Consider the following 23,860-nt stretch of genomic DNA (forward strand, 5'->3'; position numbering starts at 1 on the left):
CGCATCAAAAATCATGCCAAAAGTAGTACAGGGACTACTTTGAAGTCGGTGTGACTTCAAGTCGCACAGATATGAATGGGGCTCATTGGAAATAATGGAGAACGACTTGTCATGCGATTTTGCAGTCCCAAATCGCATGACAAGTCGCACAAGTGTGAAAGGGGCCTTAATATGTATTCAGCCTCTGACATCTAGCTGCTTGTCTCCAGGAATTTGTTTTTCCCATATTTAATAGAAAAACTATCAATGGGATAAAAAGCAGAATCCAATGACAGCAGCCTTTCATGAAAAAAAAAAAGTAATGTACTGTTCAAAAGTTAACCAACATAGGTAAGTAACTTTATTAGCACACACAACTGAACATTAAAGTGATTGCAAAGGTTTTTTTTTTTTTTTTTTTTAATTAAAATAAGGGCAGCCATCGGGGGGGGGGGGGGGGGGGGGGGCAGCCCATACACATGTAGGGGGCCCAGGCATTCTGAGGGGCCTGGCTGCTCAGACCCCAACCAATGAGACAGAGTTGTTGCTGCCGTAGTAGCTAGCAATAGCGAAAACAGGGTGGCTGCAGAGTAAGCTGATGCAGCTGAAGGGATGTCTCTTTGCTGGATTGCACTGTCTCTTTGCTGGATCGGGGTGTCTCTTTGCTGGATCGGGGTGTCTCTTTGCTGAATTTATGGGGATGTCTCTTTGCTGACTTGGATTCATTTTCAAATATCTTAAGTTGTAAGAGTGTTAAAATAGAAGTGGGTGCACTGAAGGACTCGTGGGATGGCCAGTGGGTAGATTAGGTGGCACGGCCAGAGGGCGGACCCTTCAAAATGTTGATGGTCGGGTCCAGAGGGACCCAGGCCTAAAGCTGTGTAAGGGCCCTGCCTGCTCTGTACAATGGTTTTACAGAGCATCCCTAACCATCATCTTCTCAGGTCCCCTGCTGGTGCTCCTGGCTCCCCCCTGTTGAGTGACCCCACATCAAGCCGCTTGCTATAGGGGCACTCGTGCCAATGTCTCCCGCAGCTGTATCTGAGCCAATGAGAACAAGAGAGCCTCGGCTGTCATACACACCCCCCGAATGAGATCGGGCTCAGGTAAGTATTTAGGTGGGATTGCATGCAGAAGATTTTAAAATGCCATAAGGTAAAAAAAAAAAAAACCTTCTACTTTTACAACCACAGCGCTCTCCTTCACTTTCCAACATTGTGGATGGGTCCTCACCTCATGTACAAAGCCGGACTTTGGGGTCCTGCATTGGACAAAGCCGGACTTTGGGGTCCTGCATTGGACAAAGCCGGACTTTGGGGTCCTGCATTGGACAAAGCCGGACTTTGGGGTCCTGCATTGGACAAAGCCGGACTTTGGGGTCCTGCATTGGACAAAGCCGGACTTTGGGGTCCTGCATTGGACAAAGCCGGACTTTGGGGTCCTGCATTGGACAAAGCCGGACTTTGGGGTCCTGCATTGGACAAAGCCGGACTTGACTTTTGGGTCCTGCATTGGACAAAGCAGGACTTTTGGGTCCTGCATTGTACAAAGCCGGACTTTTGGGTCCTGCATTGTATGGAATTACAGAGCTGCGCCCCAGGGGGGAAGTGGATGTAGGAATTCGGTCTCACAGAGACGAAAGGCAGAGGAAGAGAGGAATAAGGTAAGTGCCACACTGTTCATCATCCCATAGGCAGAACAAGCAGTTAAAGTGGTATTAAACCCAAAACTAAACCTTTATACTGCAGCTTATCAATTCCTAAATGTGATGGCTGCACTAGTTTTCTTTTTTAGACTTTATTTCTATTTTCATGTGGTGACCTGGGCATTAAGTGTTGCTTTTCAAAATAACAAGCTCTCCAGCAGAATGCATTAGTTACAGAGACGAGACAAACTCTGGTGCTTACAACGATCAGCTTTTAATTATTTAAAATCTTCATCCTAAAAAAGAAAAAAACAGTTTGCTCTAACAGTTTATTAAGTGTGAGATAGAGTTTGGCTTCAGTGTGTTAAGTGTATCTAAATCTGGTCACCCATCCAACACTCCCCTCCACCCAAACTGACAATACTGCTGTCCAAAGGTGTGTGTCCCCCCCCCCCCCCCTGTGCTCCGTTCTCCAGAGTGGGGGCGCTCTAAGGCTCCGTTCACATGTAGGCGTTTTGGGGCGTTTTTGGGGAGTTTTTCTGCTCTAGGATCAGCTCTCAAAACGCCCAACAAGACAAATCCTATTCATTTCAATGGCCCCTGTTCACATCTGAAAGTTTTGACGCTGTGAGCAATACGCCCAACGCTCAAAAAAGTACATGAGCTTCTTTTAGGGCAGATTAAAGGCGTTTTCCATTGGTTTCTATTCAATCTAAAAATGCCTGCACAAAAAATGGCAGTAAAAACGCCTGTAAAAAATTGCGGTAAAAACACGCGAAAACGCTACGCTCAGGTGTGAATGTAGCCTAATATAGGAGATCGGTTACTGGTCAGATCACCAGGTAAAAACAGAGGGGGGGGGGGGGGGGAGCCTAACAAAAACAAACATAGCCACCACATCTAAAGATTGTTAAATTACAATACATTTTTAGTTTGGAGTTTAATACCCCTTTAACCTTTGCAGTTTAGAGGACCATGAAGCCCTGACCTTGCAGCCACTGAGGTAACATCTCCGGATTTGTTTATTTTTGGTACTACTGAATTCAAAGGATTAAACACAGCCAAGCAACTGGCATTTAGACCCCGTTCACACTGGGGCGACCTCACAGGTCGCGGCGCGCAGCTCGCACCGCGACCTCGGAGCGGCCGGCACGGACTTCATATCATTGAAGTCAATGCAGGTCGCTCCAGGTCGCCCCAAAGAAGCTCCGGACTTGTGTCACTCCTATTAGAACGGGTCCACAGCTACTCTATGGCAGGCGACCTACGGCGACCAGGTTGCCTGACAGGTCGCCCCAGTGTGAACGGAGTCTTACAGGTGGTGTTTATAGAATTCTCTCAAGACAAGTTTGTCTGCAATGTACCTACAACACTGAGGGTTATTGGATTGCTCAGTGGGGATGCCATTTGGTGGAGTACAATGAATGTGGTAAATAAAATTACTGTTTTTTCCAAGTGTCTACGAGTTTGTTGTCGGGGAGCAAGCTGGCAGAGAAGAGGACCTATGTGACATCGATGATATGAAATAACTGGTGGGAAGAAACCAAGAAAATGTCTGAGGAAGGGCAAAGGTTGCTGGTTTAACTGAGGTTTACAAACATAAAAGGACATTGGGCTTCAGATGTCGGAGACCTAACAAACTTGTTCCTAATCCTGAAGTCAGCTTTATAAATTAGAAGCAGTGTGGGTATACTATACGATGAAGTTTTAGAGTAGATGCAGCCTAAAAAAAAAAAAAAAAAGCATACGGGAATGGCATGTCCTGACTAAAATGGTGAAATATATACAAAACTGACGGAAACATGTCAAAGTGCCACCAAAGCAACCATATTGGTCCTTAAAGTGAACCTGTGCCCAGATCATACAAACAAATTCTGAATGAGCAATAAAAAACCTCATTCACCTTTGCAGCTATAAGCATTGTGGAGAATTGGCAACATTCATTGCACAGGCATTGAAATCAGCTTTCACCTCAACTATATGTTGTGATGGAGGGGAAAAAAATGAAGCTGTGTAACTCTGTGTGGGTGGTCAGATGTAAGTAAATGTGTGTCTGTCTAGGGCAGTGATGGGGAACCTTGGCATCCCAGTTGTTTTGGAACTACATTTCCCATGATGCTCATGCACTCTGCAGTGTAGTTGAGCATCATGGGAAATGTAGTTCCAAAACATCTGGGCTGCCAAGGTTCCCCATCACTGGCCTAGGGCCTCATATGCGAGGATGGACAGGTGTACTGTGCATCTTCGTGCAGGCAGTACCATTCATGACAGGATGCAGCAGCTGCACTGACGAGGCCGCTGCTCCAAATTTGACAGCTGTATGAATGCACGGCCCCCGAACGCAGACAGTGTGTGTCAGTGCAGCCACTGCATCCCAACTGACAATAAATGCGACTGCCTGCACAGGGATGCACAAAACACCTATGCATCCTTGTGCGGGTAAAAGCTTTGCTCAAGAATTGCAGCAGTGTGAACCCAGGCTGTTTAGATGCGGTTAGGGAGACCAAGAGTCGCTTGTCAAATTAAATACTAGCGTTGCAAATTAGATGCTGGGGGGGGGGGGGGGGGGGTGCTTGCAATATGTATTGTTTGTTGCAATACAATTTTTTTTTTTGCACCTCTACACAGCAAATCGCAACGTAAATTCGTACCTCACCTTGGTCAAAGCATGCATCAAATTCAAACCACGTCACATCACAGCAGTGTGAACGCAGGATTAAAGTGGACGTAAACCAAATTCATGAAATTTGACCTGGGCCCATTTATCTGTAGTGTTTATCTCTCTCCAAAGCCCCAAGTCCCATGTCTTTCTACTGCTCGTTCCCGTTATCAGCATAACTTCTGACAAGTTCTCCGAAACGAGGTAAAAGCAGCTGGAAATTTGCGTCGGGGTGGGTGAATAGAAACAGATTAGCAGAGAGCTTGTCTATTCACAGCACAGCTCTGTATGTTCTTTCCTTCCTCGGCCTATGTGGAGAGGGGGTGTATGCCTTTCCTCCAATCAGCTGTAACACAGTGTATGCCAAGACTCAACACCCAGTGCTGGAACAGGAAGAACTAATTCCAACACAATGATCCCTTTCTAAACAGTGTAGAAAGCTGAAGACCGCAGATATACAAATAAAACTTTTGTAGGGAGATTTGTTTCATCTCTGTGTATCATCTAAAGCTGTTCACTTGACTGGGTATATGTGAGGGTTTACATCCACTAAGTATGTGAGTGACCTAGGCCTAAGTCAACAAACATGCAATCAGGTCTGCAAAAGCAGATCCAGACACAAACCTATGGCACTTGGTCCAATGTACCTGAATACTCCTGGATGTAATTGAACACACATTTGTTTACACCTGGCCACCCACACGGAGAAACTGCAGTCCATTCTTGAAATGTCTGATCAAGGGTCAAAACAGACTGATGGAACATTTGAGTGAAAGAGGCCTAAGCTGTTAGAAACCCCCTTACACCAGCATTTAAAGTGTATGTAGTGATCTGTGAGGATCTATGGGAAATAATAACTTCACACTACAAGCAGAGAGAACACCTATTAGGTTTATATTGCCCCCGTTGGGGGAGACTCGCCCACTTTTTGTTCGGTTTACCATGATCATCGAACGTAAAGAAAACCTCAAACTTGGGGTGTCCCTAGAAAATAGGGGGGGTAATCTTCCAATGGGGACACTGGTTCTGGTGACCTGGGGGTCCCCAAAAAAGTCCCTATATCACTCACTTGCTGTTTTAGCTAGAGGACATGAAGTAAAGGGTAATCTCCCCAATGGGAAACAGGTGGCAAAAAAACTGACAGGGATTATAAACCGCCCTTACTCTATCCAAAAACGGAAAACTATGGAAAAACGTTTTGCCTATAGTTCTAGTTTAAAGGCATCACAGTTTTAATGTCTGTTGAGATACTTGTAAGCTTTATTCCATCAAAAAGGCTGCTTTTGCATGCGTTGTAGAGATCTTGTGTTTAAGGCAAGGTTAAAAATCTGTAGCACTTAATGTGTGCAGCCCCCCCCCCCCTCCAAATCCTTACTTGAGCCCCCTCCAATCCAGCGATGTGCACGAGTGCATTGGCACAGCAATGGGAGCCCATTTGCGCCGACTGCTGTCAATCCCAGCCAGTGAGCCAATGAGAAGAGAGCGTGGGAAAGGAGGGGGGTGTACCACGGCTGTGTGCCTTATTTATGCATAGAGCAGAGGCTCAGGAATGAGCATGCAGCGGTGCACCCCCAAGGCAAGCGGCTTTCTCTAGGGCAGTGATGGTGAACCTTGCCACCCCCAAATGTTTGAGAACTACATTTTTCATAGTGCTCAACTACACAGCAGAGGGCATGAGCATCATGGGAAATGTGGTTTCAAAACATCTGGGGTGCCAAGGTTCGCCATCACTGATCTAGGGGCACTGCTCAAGTGGGTGTGGGGGGGGGAGCCAGGAGCATAGGTAGGCACCTTAAAGGGATCATGGGAATTGTGGTTCCAAAACATCTGGGGTGCCAAGGTTCGCCATCACTGATCTAGGGGCACTGCTCAAGGGGGAGGGGAGGAGGAGCCAGGAGCATAGGTAGGCACCTAAAAGAAAGGGATCATGGGAATTGTGGTTCCAAAACATCTGGGGTGCCAAGGTTCGCCATCACTGATCTAGGGGCACTGCTCAAAGGGGAGGGGAGGAGGAGCCAGGAGCATAGGTAGGCCCCTAAAAGAAAGGGATCATGGGAATTGTGGTTCCAAAACATCTGGGGTGCCAAGGTTCGCCATCACTGATCTAGGGGCACTGCTCAAGGGGGTGGGGGGGAGGAGCCATGAGCATAGGTAGGCACCTAAAAGAAAAGGTTTGAAGTTGCTTTGTGCAAAACCACTGCACAGAGCAGGTAGGTATAACCAAACTTTTAGTATCACTTCAGTATCTACAGCATAAAAGTAGGCAATCCTTGGAGTTTTTTTGGTTCTCTAGAGCAGCCTCTCTCAATAGAGGAACCCTTGAAATAACCTCATGGTCTCAGGGAACCCCAGCTAAAAATTACTGTATCTACAGCTCATGATACATTGTTAAAGTCAGTGTGAAGAATGTTTATTACATTTGTGGTCATTGGAAAGAATGACCTCCTTGCAGATAGATAAAAAGATCAGTGGTGTCAGTGGGAACTTATCTGAGAGGCAGAAATTGCTCAATGAACCCCTAGCAACCCCGATTAAGAAACCTTGACCTCAAGTTCATTGTTAACAGCTTGACTCCGGGCTTTTTTTTTTTTTTTATATATAGTTCTACCCCACCCTATACAGAGTTTGTACTAATACCTTCTTCCTCACTCCTGCAGGCTTCTTTGTCTCCATGTGATCATTTTTTTGTGTCTAGCAAGTCGCAGCTCTCAGACGTCATCCCACCCAATGCAGGGCATTCACTCCAGCACCGCACAGGAGGATGTGAGGGGCCTACATACTGGAGTGTCAGCGAAGGAGAGGTCATGTAATAAGATATTTGTACTTGCCCAGACAAAATCAGAGTTTAACCCACACAGTGCACATGAGGACCCCAATGAGTGGGCAAAAACTGGCAGCATGGAGTTGGGCTTTAAAGAAAAGTAGCTACGACTGGGCATGGACAAAAATCGGAATATTCGGTCCTTAATGTAAATGCAGTATTTATTATGGAAGGGTATTTGTCCTAATTTCACTTTCCTAACTCTTAGACGGTATCTATGGATCAGAGGTCACTTGAAGTCCAATGACTGCGGCCCATCCAAAAGCACAGGTCTGGCGATTCACTGAACAGCAACTGACAGACTTCAGATGACCTCTGACCCACTTGCCCAAGTTGATCAATCTAAGCATAATGCCAATACAAATATCATGAAACTGTAGAATATTGCTTTAAAAATAAGTGTTCCGATTCTTACATAAAGCAATCCATGAATTCATCCATTTAGGAATGCAGCACATTGATCAGCATCCCGGGCATACAAGGTTTCACGTATGTACCTAGGAATGTGCTAGAAAATAGGACTACCAGAAAAGGCAATTCCTGGCACAGCCCCTCCACCTACCCTTCTAGGAGAATATAATTACTCTGTGCTGGCCCAGCTCCTCAGCCCCTTCCATACATAGCCTTTAATAAAGCTTCAAGGGGAGGAGTGAAGGAAAATGCTATAGTCTCACTTAAAGCTGATGTCTAGGTTTCATGTCACTTTAGTTTTTTGGACCAAGCTGGTCTACATGAACTATTTGCTTCGCTAAGTGCTGTATTGTCTCTAAGCACTGTATGTACTGCATGTAATGCCAGCTTCTTACAGTACACAGTGCTGGGTTCCGGCATGGAGACAGACCTCCCATCTCACACCCGGAACAAAACAGTTTGGTTGAGCAGCGCTCAGCTATTCATAGGCATTTTTGTATTCTGTGAATTAGTGGGAGGGGCGAGCTGACACCACGCTCTCAGACTTGGCCAATCAGAGGAAACTTTGTATTCATCCACAGAATACAAAGCTCCCTATGAATGGCTGAGAGCCACTCAGCCACATTGTTTTGTTCCGAGTGTGAGGCAGAAGTCTGTCTCACACCTGGAACCCAGCACTGTATGTAGCTAAAGTTACATGCAGTACATATGGGGGGAGATTTACTAAAACTGGTACACACAGAATCTGGTACAGCTGTGCATTGTAACCTATCAGCTTCCAGGTTTTAATGTAAGGGCTCTTTCACACATGCGGATCGATCCAACGCTGAGAAAAACAGAGTCCGTCCGGCAGAGTGTGTGAAAGGGGCCTTAAACTCAAATGAATAAGCAGAAGTTGACAGCTGATTGTTTACCACGCACAACTGCACCAGATTCTGTGCTCCAGTTTTAGTAGATCTCCCCAATAGTGCTTCGAGACAATGCAACAATCAGTAACCCAAAAAAATTGTTTGATGCAGATTGGTCCAAAGAAACTACTTAACCACTTAAGCCCCGGAAGATTTTACCCCCTTCCTGACCAGGGGGTATTTTGCAATTCGGCACTGCGTGACTTTAACGGACAATTGCGCGGTCGTGCGACGCTGTACCTAAACGAATTTGGCGTCCGTTTTTTCCCACAAACAGAGCTTTCTTTTGGTGGTATTTGATCACCTGTGCGATTTTTTGATCACGCGCTATAAACAAAAAAAGAGCGTCAATTTTGCAAAAATAACAATATTTTTCACATTTTTTTATATGAAATTCCCCCCCAAAAAAATGTAAAAATCAAAATTTTTTAACATTTTCGGCCAATTAGTTTTATGCTACCTATGTTTGGTAAAAAAAAAAAAAAAAAAAAAAATCGCAAAAAGCGTATTTTGATTGGTTTGCGCAAAAGTTATCGAGTTTACTAACAAAGGGAAAGATTTTTGTCATTTTTGTTGTTTTTTTTTTTTTTTAACGCGTAATGGCGGCGATCTGCGATTTTTTTTGCGGTACTGTGACATTGGGGCGGACAGATCGGACCCTTGACTGACATTTGTGACACTTTTGGGGGTCCCAGTGACATTTCTACAGTAATCAGTGCTATACATATGCACGGTTACTGTAAAAATACACTGGTAGTGAAGGGGTTAACTTTATTTGGGAGGGAGGGGCTGTGTGTGTCCCTAGGGGCGTGCTTTCTACTGTGATTGGCTGTGGCTTCAGCTGTAAGGACACTGATCAACGGATCTACATACTAGATCCGTGTGATCAGTGTCTTTACAGCGAGGAGAATGATAGGTCGCTTGTTTACACAAGCTGCCTGACATTCTCCCTCTCCCCCGCCGATCGCCGAGTGACCGGCGGACATTGGGTCCGCTGGTCACACGCGCGGGGGGGGGGGGGGTCCGTGACCACGCCTCCGGCGGCGCTTGCTCCCTAGACCCTCACAAGCAAGCGACATAGACCTACGTTAGTTTGCCTGTGAGGGGCTGCCCGCCGACGTAGATAGTCGTGCGGCGGTCGGCAAGTGGTTAAAAGTGACATGAAGTATGAACATCAGCTTCAAAGTTATTGGAATTTTTTTTTTTTTTTAATAACAAACATGTAATGGTTTTGCCTAGAGCAGTCCCAGTCTTCTTCTGGTGTCCCCCATCAGCACTCCTGGCTCCTCCACCTTGCTGAGTGCCCCCTATGGCAAGCAGCTTCCTATGAAGGCACTCGTGCGTTTTTGCTCCTGAGCTGGGCTGATTGCATCTATTTAGACACACAGCCCAGCGCGAGCCTGCCCCCAGTTTTCAGGTTTGGCCTAACAGCTAGAGCCAATGGCTCCCACAGATCTCAAAAGACTAAGAGAGGGGAGAAGAGCTGATGCAGATGTGCACGGTGATGGATGGAGATCAAGGTATTAGGTGGGGGGTTAAAGACGAAAATGCAATGCCATAGCACCTTTCTCCTGCGCTCAGAGACAGGGCCCCCCCTGTCCAACTTGTTTAGAGATGTTATTCCACGTTACTCTCACTTGTCTTCCCAAATTGCCACGGCCTTGCTGCCCTTTAGGACTGGGGTTGTCAGAAGGCACTAGTCAAAAGAAATGAACAAATTGGGGGGTAGCGGCCTAGTGCATTATCCTCAATAACAGGCTTTATTATTTAAAGGTAAATATACTCACAAAGATATAAAAAAGCACATAAAATCCGAACATCTGGAACTGTATCCATGACCAATGTCCTCATTATGATAGCTAACGTGTTTCGAGGCTTAGCCTCTTCTTCAGAGCCTTTCCTCCCTCATTGGCTGAGACGCAGCAGAGGCGCCACTTGCTTCCTGCTGAGGTCAGCCAATGAACCAATAAGGAGAGGGGGCGGGGGCAAGCAGCGGCTCCGTGTCTGAATGGACACAGAGCATCGGCTCAGCTGGCACCATAGCAAGCTGCTTGCTGTGGGGGCACTTGGCAGGAGAGAGGGGCCAGAAGCGCTGGCGAGGGACCCAAGAAGAGGAGGAGAATCTGGGCTGCTCTGTGCAAGACCCCTGTTAAAATATAACAAAAAAAAGAAGAGGGTTAAACCCTCTGCCTTTACAACCACTAAGTGACAGCCCCGGGTCTGCTGCAGGATACTATAAAGTGCAACTGGGGTGAAGCGCTACAGTGTTGTGCTCCGACTTCTGACATCCCATTCTGAAATGCAATGCCCAGAAGCGGTCGTATACACAAAGGACGGGAAAGAGAATAGGTAAATAACATGCATACAATATGTTACACGCATATATAATCTTACTGAATATTTGATAGTTGAAAGGAATAGTCTGGCGACCAAATGTCCCAACTGTATTGTTGAGGCCTTTCCAAGAAGTCACAGGCAACTTTCATCAATAGTTCATTAGGAAATGCTGTCTGATAAACTTTGGAAGTGGCAGCAATTTCTGTTGGAGATCAATTATTTCAATGGACCAGCTGTGAGCTGGGTGACCACTCTCAACATCCACCCCAAACACACACCTTCTACAGAGTACAACTATAGAAAGTAGCCATGTAGACTCAAAAATAAACAGACAACCCAGTGTTCATGGCACATCTATGAAAATTAACAAGGGGGGGGCGGACTGTTCTTAGACCAGATCTAAGAGGTCACATCATCTGCATCACGAGCGTTTAACACACTAACCTTCCCGTTCCCCCTCAAAGGACTCATGCCAGTGGCATGTTAATCCAGTCAATGTATCATGTAGCCCGGTCATGTTATCACATTTCACCGAGATGCACATGTCTGCCACCCACGCAGGAAGAGGTTCAAGCATTAGATCACCACCCCAAACTTTTTTTTTTACCCTGCCGTGGTAAATTTCTTAGTAAAGTTGGCTATACATGGTTCATTTTTTTTTCCTTCAGCCTAAAAACTGAACAGATTCCCCCCCATTTACACATTTAAGGTGGATGGATGGGCGATTGTATTCTGACAGCAGAGAGACTTCCCAGATGTCAGAATACACAGATCAGCGCTGCCACCTTTGGTTGAAGCCACCGATTGAGCAGCTTATATCCAACATGGCAGCTGAACAGAAGTCAATCGGTAGACTGACCTCTTTTTCAACTGCAGTGGTCACACATGGATTGAAATTTGGCCAGTTCAGCTAAACAAAACGTCTGGTTAAAGTGTTTTTTTTTTTACTAAGGATGCACAGGTCCGATATTGGGATCGGATATCTGCACCGATACTGCCACAATAGCTGGATCGGGGGGGGGGGGGGGGGGATCAGTAAAATTAACCGATCCACGGGCCGATCCGGTTTTGCTGAGTCCCAGCTCAGCCGTCCCTTACTTGGTGTAGTAGTATTATGGGATGGGAGCCGCTACTTTTACTGTATAGGTCTGGCTCACAGGCGGAGTGATATCAGATGCACTCCGCCTGTGAATGGAGGAGCCATACACATGAAGCAGCGGCTTTGCTCTGTACTGCAGCCACATGCATATTGTGTATGTGTGTAGTTCTGGATCAATATCGTCAGATACACAATGCCAGATATCGGTATCGGGACAAGAAAAGTCGGATCGGTGCACCCCTATTTTTTAACTTCATGCATTCTATGCATGAAGTTAAAAAACTTCTGTGAGCAGCACCTGAGCCACCTATTGATCCAGTGATGTCCACGAGAGCCTTGACTCCCACTCCTAATTGACTTTTGGCAGCAGCCAGTGAGCCAATCAAGGGGGCATGGCAAAGACACAGCTCTGTGTGTGAATGGGGACACGGAGCCGTGGGTCAGGAGCACACCTGCTTGGATGCCCCCAGAGCAAGCTGCTTGCTGTGGGGGCACCCGGCAGGAGGAAGGGACCAGGAACTGGGCCTAAAGTTTTCTTTTTATCTTGCTCCTGTCACCGCTTTAGCGATATTTTAGTTGCAGCACCGTCCTTTATTTCCTACTCTCAGAGGGAACAGCCGGAGCAATAGGCTCCTGCTGCTGTTAGTCAAACTCCTGTGAAGAGGGAGCAGGGGGTGTGACTTCCCAATTCTGTGTGTGGATGCACAGAAGGGGCATGGCTTACTTCTGCAGTGTTTATGCATTACCGCACACAGCACGGCTCAGGAGCATGCATGCACGGGTGCCTCCATAGCACCAAGCTTGCTAAGGAGGCACCCAGGGCAGGGAGAAGCACAGAGTGTCAGCAGAGGGCTTCCAGAAGGCAAGGTAAGGAGACCTTTCCATGCAATATCAATGTATAGAGCAGGCAAGTGCAACCTCTTATTAAATATAAAACAAAATTATCCTTTAGCATCACTTAACACAGCCATAACAAAACAGATCCATTTACAGGGCTTGTTCACACCGGTCCTGTCATTCTGCATTGTGCAACATTTTCCAAAGCAATTTCAATGCGTACAGACAAGGTAATTGGTCTCATGGCCTATTACTTCAGTGTTGCGTTGGTGTGCACTTAAAGTAGGACATGTTGCATTTTTGAGTAGCATGTTATAGCGCATTGTAGCAAGCGGTTGTGCCTAGAAATAGACTGAAAAGGTTTAATGCATGCATTATGCACCCCTCAAAAGACGCCTGTTGGGGTGAATACAGGCTCTAAAGTTACTGCCCTATCCTCTCTTGTATAGATTAGGTCTTGGAACAGTTGAATTGGTCTCCTCTTGTGTTAGCCAATGTGCCCAAGCAAGGTGGTAAACAAACAGAATTCAAAGGCCATTCAGTCCAGTACCCTGCAGTATCAATACTAAAGTACCAATCTAAAGCCGGCCATAGACAAAATCTAAATTTGGCCAGGTCAGCAGGAACGGGACGAATTTCGATCCAAGTATGGTTGTACAATTGACTTCAGTACAACCAGCCGGTCTATTTTTTTTTTTCCATGCGATCACTGCCAGCAGCAATCATTGTGTTCTACCAGCAGAGAAGACTCCATGCATGCCCCCTCCACCCACTGTGTGAGTCATTAACACTGACTGTGTTGACGGGGGAATCTAGCGATTTCTTTCCTGCAACCTGTGGTTGCAGGAAAGAAAATTGCATCATCTATGGCAGTGGTCCTCAACCCTGGCCTACAGGGCCCACTAACAGGCCAGATTTTCAAGATAACTGAAATACATCCCAGGTGATATAATTTGCTGCTCAGTGATTGCAGTACTCTAGTCTGCATCTCCCCAAGGTAATACCTAAAATCTGGCCTGTTAGTGGGTCCTGTAGGCCAGGGTTGAGGACCACTGATCTATGGCACAGGTGTCAAACTGGCAGCCCTCAAACTGTTGCGGAACTACAAGTCCCATGAGGCATTGAAAGGCACACTGTTACAAGCATGACTCCCACAGGCCGAGGCATGATGGGACTTGTAGTTCAGCAACAGCTGGAAGGCCGCCAGCTTGACACCCCTGATATGGCCTGCCTTAAAGAGGAAGTAAACCCTCCTCTGACACTTTTACCTATAGGTGATCCTATGATAAGGCTTACCTATAGGTACTGTAAATATCACCTAAACTTGCACCGTTTAGGAGATATTTACCTTACATGCAGCCAGTGACGTCACTGGCGCATGCGCTCTGAAGGAACGGCCGCTTGTGCCGTTTCTTCAGAGACCCGTGCCGTGCCTGTCGGCTACCGCGCGCGTGACGTCACGGCGGCTCCGGCCAATCAGATGGCCGGATGTCGCGATCCCGGAAGACGGGCGACTGGACATGTCGCCCGTCATATAGGTAAGCGGACGGCACGGCGGGGGCTCGTTCTAAGGTATTTCATAATGAGCTAGTATGCGATGCATACTAGCTCATTATTTGTTTCTCTTACAGGTTGTAAAAAAAAAAAAAAAATACTTTTTCTATCAAAACTTTTCCAGTAAAACTTCCACCAAGTTTGCAGATTGTACAACTTATCTATTTCCCATGTGCCTGCCAACCTTTACACATGTAGAGCACAGCTCACACACACAACTGCTGTGATAGTCAGGCTTATTGAGCATGCTTGGCTAAACACAGGTTGCGGACAGTGAAAAAACTCTTGTAATATGCTTGCTAATGGGCACCTCACCATGATCATCAACCATGCCCAGTAGCTTTTCTGAGACTTTAAAAAGAGATTGTTTATTTTGAGGGCCAATAAAACCTTTATCTGTTATGAAACAAACTGGGTGCTACAAGCAAAACAAGTAGCAGCAAATCCGCATTCTAGACACAAAAATGGTGGCCCGTGCGTTGTGTGCAATAAATAAATCGCTGACAATCAGCCCCTTCTACACCAGGCCTCGTCATGCTACCATCCACCTTTACTTTAGCAACCTCAAAGTGGTCATGTGACCGCATGCATTGCAACATTCTTCCTGTGCCATTCCAAGCTGTGAACCAGTTCCAAAAAATGTTATCCTTTTATAGACGGCTCTGAGTAACAATTCGGCACAACAAAACTCATTTCACTGTCTGAAAGCGTACAATGACAAACACTGCAGTCAGCTGATAAACAACATAACACGTGTTTACAAAAGTAATCACATGGCAGTCCTCAGGCTTCGGTCACTGCATCCCTCTGAAAGTATCCTTACGGCCGGTTCACACTACCGCGACTTGGTCGCATGACAAGTAGTTTTCCATTCTGTGCTATGGGAACCGTTCTAAGAGTGACTCGAGTCGCTCCAACTTAGAAAAAGGTTCCTGCACTACTTTTGACTTTAGTCGTAGCGACTTGCATTGACTTCCATTATGTGAAGTCTGTGCAGGTCGCGCCGAAGTCGCGGTGCAGGGCGACTTCACTAGGTCGCCCCTGAAGTTGTGTTGCCTTAGTGTGAACCGACTCTAGGCCAATATTTGTTTTGGATAGAGTGGGGCAGGATCAGAACTCGTGTCAGGTTTTACTTGTACCCAGAGATTTATTAGGAATTTCCCCTCATTCCCTACTCTGGTGACACACTGGAATGGATATGCTAGGATCCCCATCATACGAACGTTTCCGATCAGGTTCTCCAGTCTGTTTTTCAGGCAGACCTGATCGGACAATCCATAGCTCTCTATGGGGTGGCAGGTGTCCACTGACACCTGCCATCATCCAGGCCGCCAAAATCAGAGGGACGTCGATACGTTTGTCATCTGTCTGTCAGATCTGATGACAGAAAAAGCTATACCTGTGCTCAAATCCCATTAGCTTGTTCATTTATTTGAACTTTTGGGTGCTAAAGGGGTGTGACCACATAGCAACATTACAAATTCTGTATGGACCTGATGGTTCAAATACATGAACAAGCTAATGGGATTTGAGCACAGGTATATCTTTTTCTATGTTGAACTTGCAACGCAGGTCAGTGACCAGATCTGTAACCTAGTTGCTCTCCTTCACCTTGGGTCTTTATGCCCCATGTTGGCATGGTGTCCACCTTAGCATTTGAAAGGCAGTGTAGGACTGGCCAGAAGAGGGATTACTTTGACGCTGTTGGTCAGCTTAAACATGTATTGCAATATATAAACTAAATATCTGTTTTTCATTGCATAATTTGCTAGAAAGGGTGTAGCAGTGTGCAGAGGGTCCATCCAGAATTTGTACTGATCGGATGACAATCTGATAGACAGGCGGTACGTTACCATCCGATCGCCCCATAGAGGAGCTGTCATTCACCTGCTCAGCTGAGAGATCCCCCGCTGAACTGGTGGATCTGCTGGACGGACGTAGTCGACCCCGTGTGAAAGGGGCCTAAAACTGGAGAGTGCAAAACCTGGTGCAGCTCTGCATAGAAACCAGCTTCCAGGTTTTAGCCTAGGTTCACACTGAGGGCAGGTTTGAAATCAAACCGACATTTCAGCCCAACTTCCGGGGTGATTTCACAGACATCTGTTTGGGTTCCTGCGCAGATGTCTATTGAAATCGCCTCCCAAAGTCGCCAAAATTAGAGCAGAAACTACTTTTAGGAATAGATTCAGACGTTGCCATTGCCAATGTTGTAAAATTTTGTCGGACCCGTGAAAAAAAAAAAAAAAAAAAAAAAAAAAAAAAAAAAAAAAAAAAAATCGGACCTCGTCACTTCCGAGGACAGAGCATCACAAAACAGCTGATGGGAGTCGCCCGTGCGCATGCGCAGAAGACATTTTTCGAGGTTTGGCAAAATTATAACAGAGGGGACAGTTGACTGAGAGGAGGCGGGGCTGAAGTGCGACGGAGGACACCGCCGCATCATCGGGACGGAGGCACATATGCAGAGCTGACTAGAGGAGGCGGGATGGAGGTGCGGCCGTGTAATAAATGCAGGGCTTAAGCGACTCCTTATGTTTTATTATCTTTAGTAATTATCGTATTATTTATCCTTAGGATTTCATTACATTTAGTATTTCTTATTTTGTATTAGCCCCCGTTCACATGCAAGCGATCCGACTTCGGGTGGCGACCTCCGAGGTCATGGTGCGAGCAGCGCGCCGCGACCTCAGAGCGGCCGCCACGGACTTCATAACATTGAAGTCTATGGCGGTCGCCTCCTGGTCGCCCCAAAGAAGCTCCGGACCCTTTTTCTAAGTCAGAGCGACTTGTGTCGCTCCTATTAGAACGGGTCCGCAGCTTCCCTATGGGAGGCGACCTACGGCGACCTGTGAGGCGACCAGGTCGCCTCACAGGTCGCCTTAGTGTGAACGGGGGCTTATAGTAATACTAAATGTTATGAAATCCTAAGGATAAATAATACGATAATTACTAAAGATAATAAAACTTGAGTCGCTAAAGTCCTGCATTTATTACACGGCCGCACCTCCGTCCCGCCTCCTCTATTCAGCTCTGCAGATGACGCGGCGGTGTCTTCCGTCCCACCTCAGCCCCGCCTCCTCTCAGTCAACTCCCCGCTATGGGTTATAATTTTACCAAACCAAGATAATGTCTTGTGCGCATGCGCACTTGAGACTCCCATCAGCTGTTTCATGACGTAGGGCCACCGGAAGTGAGGAGGTCCGATTTTTTTCATGGGTCCGAGAAAGTTTTAGAACACCGGCAATAGGCTACGATTTGGCATGCGATTCAAAATATCAAATTGCATGTCAAATCAGCCCAATGTGAATGTGGGCTTATTGTCAAAGCTTAACTGAACAAGCTGAAAGCTGATTGGCCACCAGGCACAGCTACACTAGATTTTGCAATCTCCAGTTTTAGTAAATCAACCCCAGTGTAACCAGAGATGAGTGAGGGAAACTCTCCCACAGTAACACAAACAGTGGTGGAAACGCTTTTATAGGCAGAGGAATGCTAGAACATCTCAACTTTTTGTTGTATGTTAACTTGTTGCAGCAAACTTCCCCCACTTCCTGTCTGGAAAAATGGAAAAATAAAAAAATAAGCATCACCAAAACAGGAAGTGAAGGCAAATCTCTTTAACAAAGCAAAAGATAGCCGTAAAACCTGACGGGTTCTAACATTTAAGACGTAAACAGTCTATAAAAAAGGTGTAATCCACATATTTCAGAGGAATGAGATGCATCTGTCACCGCTTAAAACAAATTATATATAATAACCCTCGAAATACTAACAATAGCAGATTAATTGTTCTGTTGAACTATGATAACTAACTCACTTTCCAACCTGCACTGAGAAAAAAAAAAGATTGAATACCATCGTTTGCTATGGGCACTAGCACTACAAAAAAAAAAAAAAAAAAAAAAAAAAAAAAATCACAATGCTGATACTTAAAACCAATGATGCAACAAAATCTGTACCAAACCTATCAGCTACCTTTGTAGCAAAAATTACAAAAAGATCCAACTGATTTGTCAAAAATGTTTATGCACAACTTGACATGGATTAGACAGATGACTACACGTAACCAATAAAAAAGTTTGTACTTTATATAGGACGATGCTCAGCCAATCAAAGCGGAAAGCAATCACTCTGGGGTGGAAACTGTGTACTAAACTATGCTATATAAACATTTTGCAAAGCAATCTAATGCAAGATGACACCCAATCTGAAAGCTTTCAAACTTGAAAAAAGTTTCAAAAGAGAAACTTGAAAAAATTGAAGACTATAAATAAAAGTATAATCCCAAACACAATATTTCACAAAATCGGTCCAAAGAATACAACACTACAGATTTTTCATAGCTGGGCCTTCCATGATAAAAGGATGGTGTGACCCCCCAAGGAACCAATACAATCCCAGCTATCATTCCTGCAGTACGCTCAGGAAACGAGATAAAAGTTCAAATCAAACTACTCACAAACATATGTGGTAATCAGCACATTAATTCCAAAAAGCAGCATCAAATGGAAAAGTCCAATGTCTCATGTAGACGAAGGGCTAACACGTTTCGAGGCCGTGCCTCTTCCTCAGAGCCTGATAGTAAAAATCTGGCCTGTTATGGCACTTTTCCACTGCAAGTACCGGCTCGGCTCTACTCGGCCCTGCTTGCTTTTCCACTGCTGGTACCGCATGGTACGGTGTTGGAACGGTTCGGTACGGTACGGTATTGGTTTGCTTTTCCACTAAAGTAGTACTAAAGTTAAGTTGGTGGGATAACAACAGGGTGGGTGGGATTCTCTGACCAATCAGTGGCTAGTAGTGACTGCATGCAAAGGATTGTGGAATATGGTACTAGTTTGGTACCTGTTGGAGCCACAATCGAGTAGGTACTGTTTTTTCAGAGCCGTACCGTTCGGTTCCATGCAGTGGAAAAGCGCCGCCGTACCGAACCGTTCCTACACTATACCATGCGGTACCAGCAGTGGAAAAGCACAAAAGCGTGCCGAACCGTTTAGTTCCATGCAGTGGAAAAGTGCCATTAGTGAGTCCTGAGGACGGGAGTTGAGAACCACTGGACTACAGACTTGATACTGGAACTGCATGTTTTCTATAACTGGGCCCTTACATCTTAAAAAGGACGGTGTGACCCTGAAGGTACAAACATAAATCCAACATATTTCCCCACTCCGCCCAGGAAAAATAAGCCTTGTTGCTACGGCCAACAGACAGTTTTCCCATCACCAAAATAGGGTCTATAGTCACCAAGATTATCATCTAACCAACACAACAACCAAAAATTAATTTCAACCAGACCTCTCAATACAAAATCCTTATAGATGCAGACTTTATTTGGCAAACTTCATGCACCATACACTTCATCGTTAAGATAACCATGATGTCCAGACAACTGGCACCAGGGAAATCACGACACCCCAAAACAACTAGTTCCAGGATGGCAAGAAAAGTAGTAACATAACGGCCAAACAACCGACTACAGATTTGATGATAGAACTGCACATTTTCTATAACTGGGCCTTACATCCCAAAAGAAAGGTGGGACCCTAAATGAACCAACACAAATCAACTGACATTTCCCCCACAACACCCAGGATATGAACGCCTTGTTGCTATGGTCAGACAGTTTACTTATCACCAAAATGGGGTCTATGGTCACCAAAATGATCATTCATGCAGCCCCCTCACATACAAAATTATAGATTCAGACTTTTAATATAGCAAACCTTATGCATTGTACTCTTCATCTTTAAAGATAACCAGATAACTGCTAGCAAGGGGATGATGACACCCTCGTCCGATTCTAGGATGACTCATGTCCAGACAACTGGTTCCAGGGTAATCATGACACCCCGGACATTCGGTCCCAGGATGACCAGGCAATACCATGATGACCAAATAACCAACTACAGTATTGATAATACAATTACATGTTTTCTATAACTGGGTCCTACATCTTAGAAAGGACGGTGTGACCATGAAGGAACCAACACAAATCCAACTGTTTTCCCACTACCCCCAGGAAAATGAAGGCTTTGATGCTATAGTCCAGTGATGGTGAACCTTGGCACCCCAGATGTTTTGGGACTACATTACCCATGTTGCTCATACACTCTGCAGTTTAGTGGAGCATCATGGGAAATGTAGTTCCAAAACACCTGGGGTGCCAAGGTTCGCCATCACTGCGTATAGTCAATAAAACCAAAATGAGGTCCATGGTCATCAAGATTATCATCCAATCAACACAAAGGTCAAAAATTGATTACAATCCGACCCTTCACAGTACAAGATCCTTATAGATTCAGAACTTCTATTTAGCAAACATTATGCACCGTCTACTTAATCATCAAGATAACTAGGAGGACTAGACAACTGGTTCTAGGATGACCACAATACCCAGAACTGGTTCCATGATGCCCAAACGAGGACTACAGATTTGATAACATAACGGCATGTTTTCTATAACTGGGCCTTACATCTTAAAAAGACAGTGTGACCCCCGAAGGAACCAACACAAATCCAACTGTTAGTTTCCCACTACACAAAGTAAATGAAGGCCTTGTTGCCATGGTCAACAAACAGTTTTCCTAAAACCAAAATGAGGTCCATGGGTCACAAAGATTATCCAATCAGACTCCTCACAGTACAAAATTATACACAGACATTTACCAAACCTTATCCACCATACACTTCCAGGAGGCTCAGACAACTGGTTCCAGGACAACCATGCTATACAGACAACTGGCTCCAGGGTGATCATGACACCCTGAACAACCGGTCCCAGGATGACCAGACAAGTGGTACCATGATCCTCAAAGAACCAACTACAGATTTAATAGACCTGCATGTTTCCTATAACTCGGCCTTACATCTTAAAAGGACGGTGTGACCCTGAAGGAATCAACACAAATCCAACTGTAATTTCCCCCTTACGCCCAGGAAATGAAGGCCTTGTTGCTATGGTCAACAGTTTTCCAGTCACCAAAATGGGGGTCTGTGGTCACCAAGATAATCCAGTCAACACAACGGTCAAAAAATTGATTACAAATCAAATTCCTATACAGTACAAGATCCTTGTAGATACAAACTATTTTAGCAAACCTTATGCCCCCCACTTATGCTTCATCTTAAAGATAATGGTGATGCAGAGACACCGGCTACCAGGGGTGCCCAGACAACTATTTCCAGGATGACCATGATGCCCAGACAACCAGTGCTATAGGATGTCCAGACAAATGGTACCATAATGCTCAAAACAATGCCATGATGCCCACACACTGGCTTCCAGGGGTGCCCGGACAACCATTTCCAGGAAGACCATAATGCCCAGACAACCAGTGTTATAGGATGTCCAGACAAATGGGACCAAAATGCTCAAACAGTGCCATGATGACCATGATGCCCAGACAACCAGTGTTAGGATGCCCAGACAACCAGTGTTAGGATGCCCAGACAACCAGTGTTAGGATGCCCAGACAAGTGGCACCATAACGCTCAAACAGTACCATAATGACAAGGATGCCCAGACAACCAGTGTCAGAATGTCCAGAAAAGTGGTACCATAATGCTCTAACAATGCCATGATGCCCAGACACCAGCTACCAGGGTGTCCAGACAACCATTTCCAGGATGACCATAATGCCCAGACAACCAGTGTTAGGATGCCCAGACAAGTGGTACCATAATGCTCAAATAATGCCATGATACCCAGACACCGGCTACCAGGGTGCCCAGCAGCAGACTAACAGAGGTGCACAAACAAATATTTCCAGGAGGACCATGATGCCCAGACAACCAGTGTTAGGATGCCCAGACAAGTAGCACCATAACGCTCAAACAGTGCCATTATGACCATGATGCCCAGACAAGTGGAACTATAATGCTCAAACAATGCCATGATGCCCAGACACTGGCTACCAGGGTGTCCAGACAACCATTTCCAGGATGACCATAATGCCCAGACAACCAGTGTTAGGATGCCTAGAGAAGTAGTACCATAACGCTCAAACAGTGCCATGATGACCATGATGCCCAGACAACCAGTGTTAGGATGCCCAGACAAGTGGTACCATAATGCTCAAATAATGCCATGATGCCCAGACACCGGCTACCAGGGTGCCCAGCAGCAGACTAACAGGAGTGCCCAAACAACCATTTCCAGGATGACCATAATGCCCAGACAACCAGTGTTAGGATGCCCAGACAAGTGGTACCATAATGCTCAAACAAAGCTATGATGCCCAGACACCGGCTACCAGGGTGCCCAGCAGCAGACTAACAGGGGTGCCCAAACACATTTCCAGGATGACCATAATGCCCAGACAACCAGTGTTAGGATGCCCAGACAAGTGGTACCATAATGCTCAAACAGCGCCATGATGACTATGATGCCCAGACAACCAGTGTCAGAATGTCCAGACAAGTGGTACCATAATGCTCAAACAGCCAGTGCCATGACCATGATGCCCAGACACCCGGTGCCCTCCGTTGCACAAGCTGCAGTATCCCAGCAGATGGGAGAAAGCCGGGTGTCGTGGGCACGGAATGATCGGATGCAATGACACAACCACTGATGTAGCATGCAACCACCGAATAGACAAAATATAGCAAAGTGTTGTATACCAAAGAGGGCAGGTAACGCTGCTTAGCACTATACTAGGCATTAGGGTTTGTTTCTCAGGAACGTATACCAACTTCTGGAAGGCTTCTTGTTGCAGTGGGACGGAGGCAGGTAACACACGGGATCCTTATTGACCCACTCCGTCTGTAACGCCGTCAGCATTCTCTGAGGGGGAGCCTCTTCAGAGCTGGATGTAATCACCATCGATAATATCTTTTTTTGTTTTTGTTATTTGCACGATGCACCAAAGTCTTTGTAGGTAGTCGGGGGGGGGGGGGCAAGCAAAAATAAGCAAATTACAAAAAAGCAAAAAATGATTTTTTTTAAAAAAATAAAATAAAAGGTGAGAGTCCGCCGGTCACAGATCCATCATCTCCAGTGCAGGAAGTGAACCAGTCCAGGGTATAAATGTCCAGGATATCGGAGGATGGGGGACACACAGGCCTCGGACAGAAAATAAAGAGAAAACTCCGGGTGTAGGAAACATTAAAGTGGGTCTCTGGCCATGCCGGCTGTCTGTAGCCCTTGGGGGGTGGAGGGGATATTTATAGGGGTGTGATGATGATCCAGTCATTGAGTCCTGGTGGAGGAGGAGGAGGGGAGGATGAACCCTGTTACACCACAATGCAGGAGATAGGCCGGGGGCTGGGCCTTATCTTTGGGGCAGCATGCTGCTACCTGGCGGGTAGACAGGGCGCGGGGCCCGCTCCAGAGCCCCGGGAGCCGGATCAAGGTGAACGCGGGTCATGGAAGGTCACGTCTCAGCCGCTGGAGAAGAGAGATCCCTGCAGGCCCAGCGGCTCGGAGCCGCACACACCCAGCGCAGGAGGAAAGGAGGGAGGGATGACAGGCCAGGGAATCAGAAGGAGGAGAGGGGGGGAGACGGTGAACTCTGCCCCGTCCCGGCTATGGAGAATCCGCACACGACTCTTCTTCTCCCCCCTTCTCCGAGGTGAACTCTGGCCTCTCCCACACCCTGGGACGTTCCAAGCG

General features: G+C 46.2%; 1 protein-coding gene across 4 annotated transcripts in view; it reads right to left on the reverse strand.

Annotated features, from left to right (window-relative positions):
• The window catches only part of LOC309568112 (dual specificity tyrosine-phosphorylation-regulated kinase 1B-like), a 156,646-nt gene that overhangs the window by 67,874 nt on the left and 64,912 nt on the right, over positions 1–23,860 (reverse strand). Inside the window, exon 1 of one of the 4 annotated variants that reach the window (XM_082273710.1) lies at positions 22,942–23,134. The exons of 2 other annotated variants lie outside the window; for them this stretch is intronic. In XM_082273710.1, coding sequence (XP_082129836.1) covers positions 22,942–23,071 — 130 coding nt within the window. In that variant the 5' untranslated portion in view covers positions 23,072–23,134. Of the gene's footprint in view, positions 1–22,869; positions 23,135–23,860 lie in introns of those variants that run through there. One more of the 4 variants, XM_082273713.1, reaches the window with a different exon arrangement.

Source organism: Pelophylax lessonae, assembly GCF_965119305.1.
Source record: "Pelophylax lessonae genome assembly, chromosome: 12".
Taxonomy (NCBI): domain Eukaryota; kingdom Metazoa; phylum Chordata; class Amphibia; order Anura; family Ranidae; genus Pelophylax; species Pelophylax lessonae.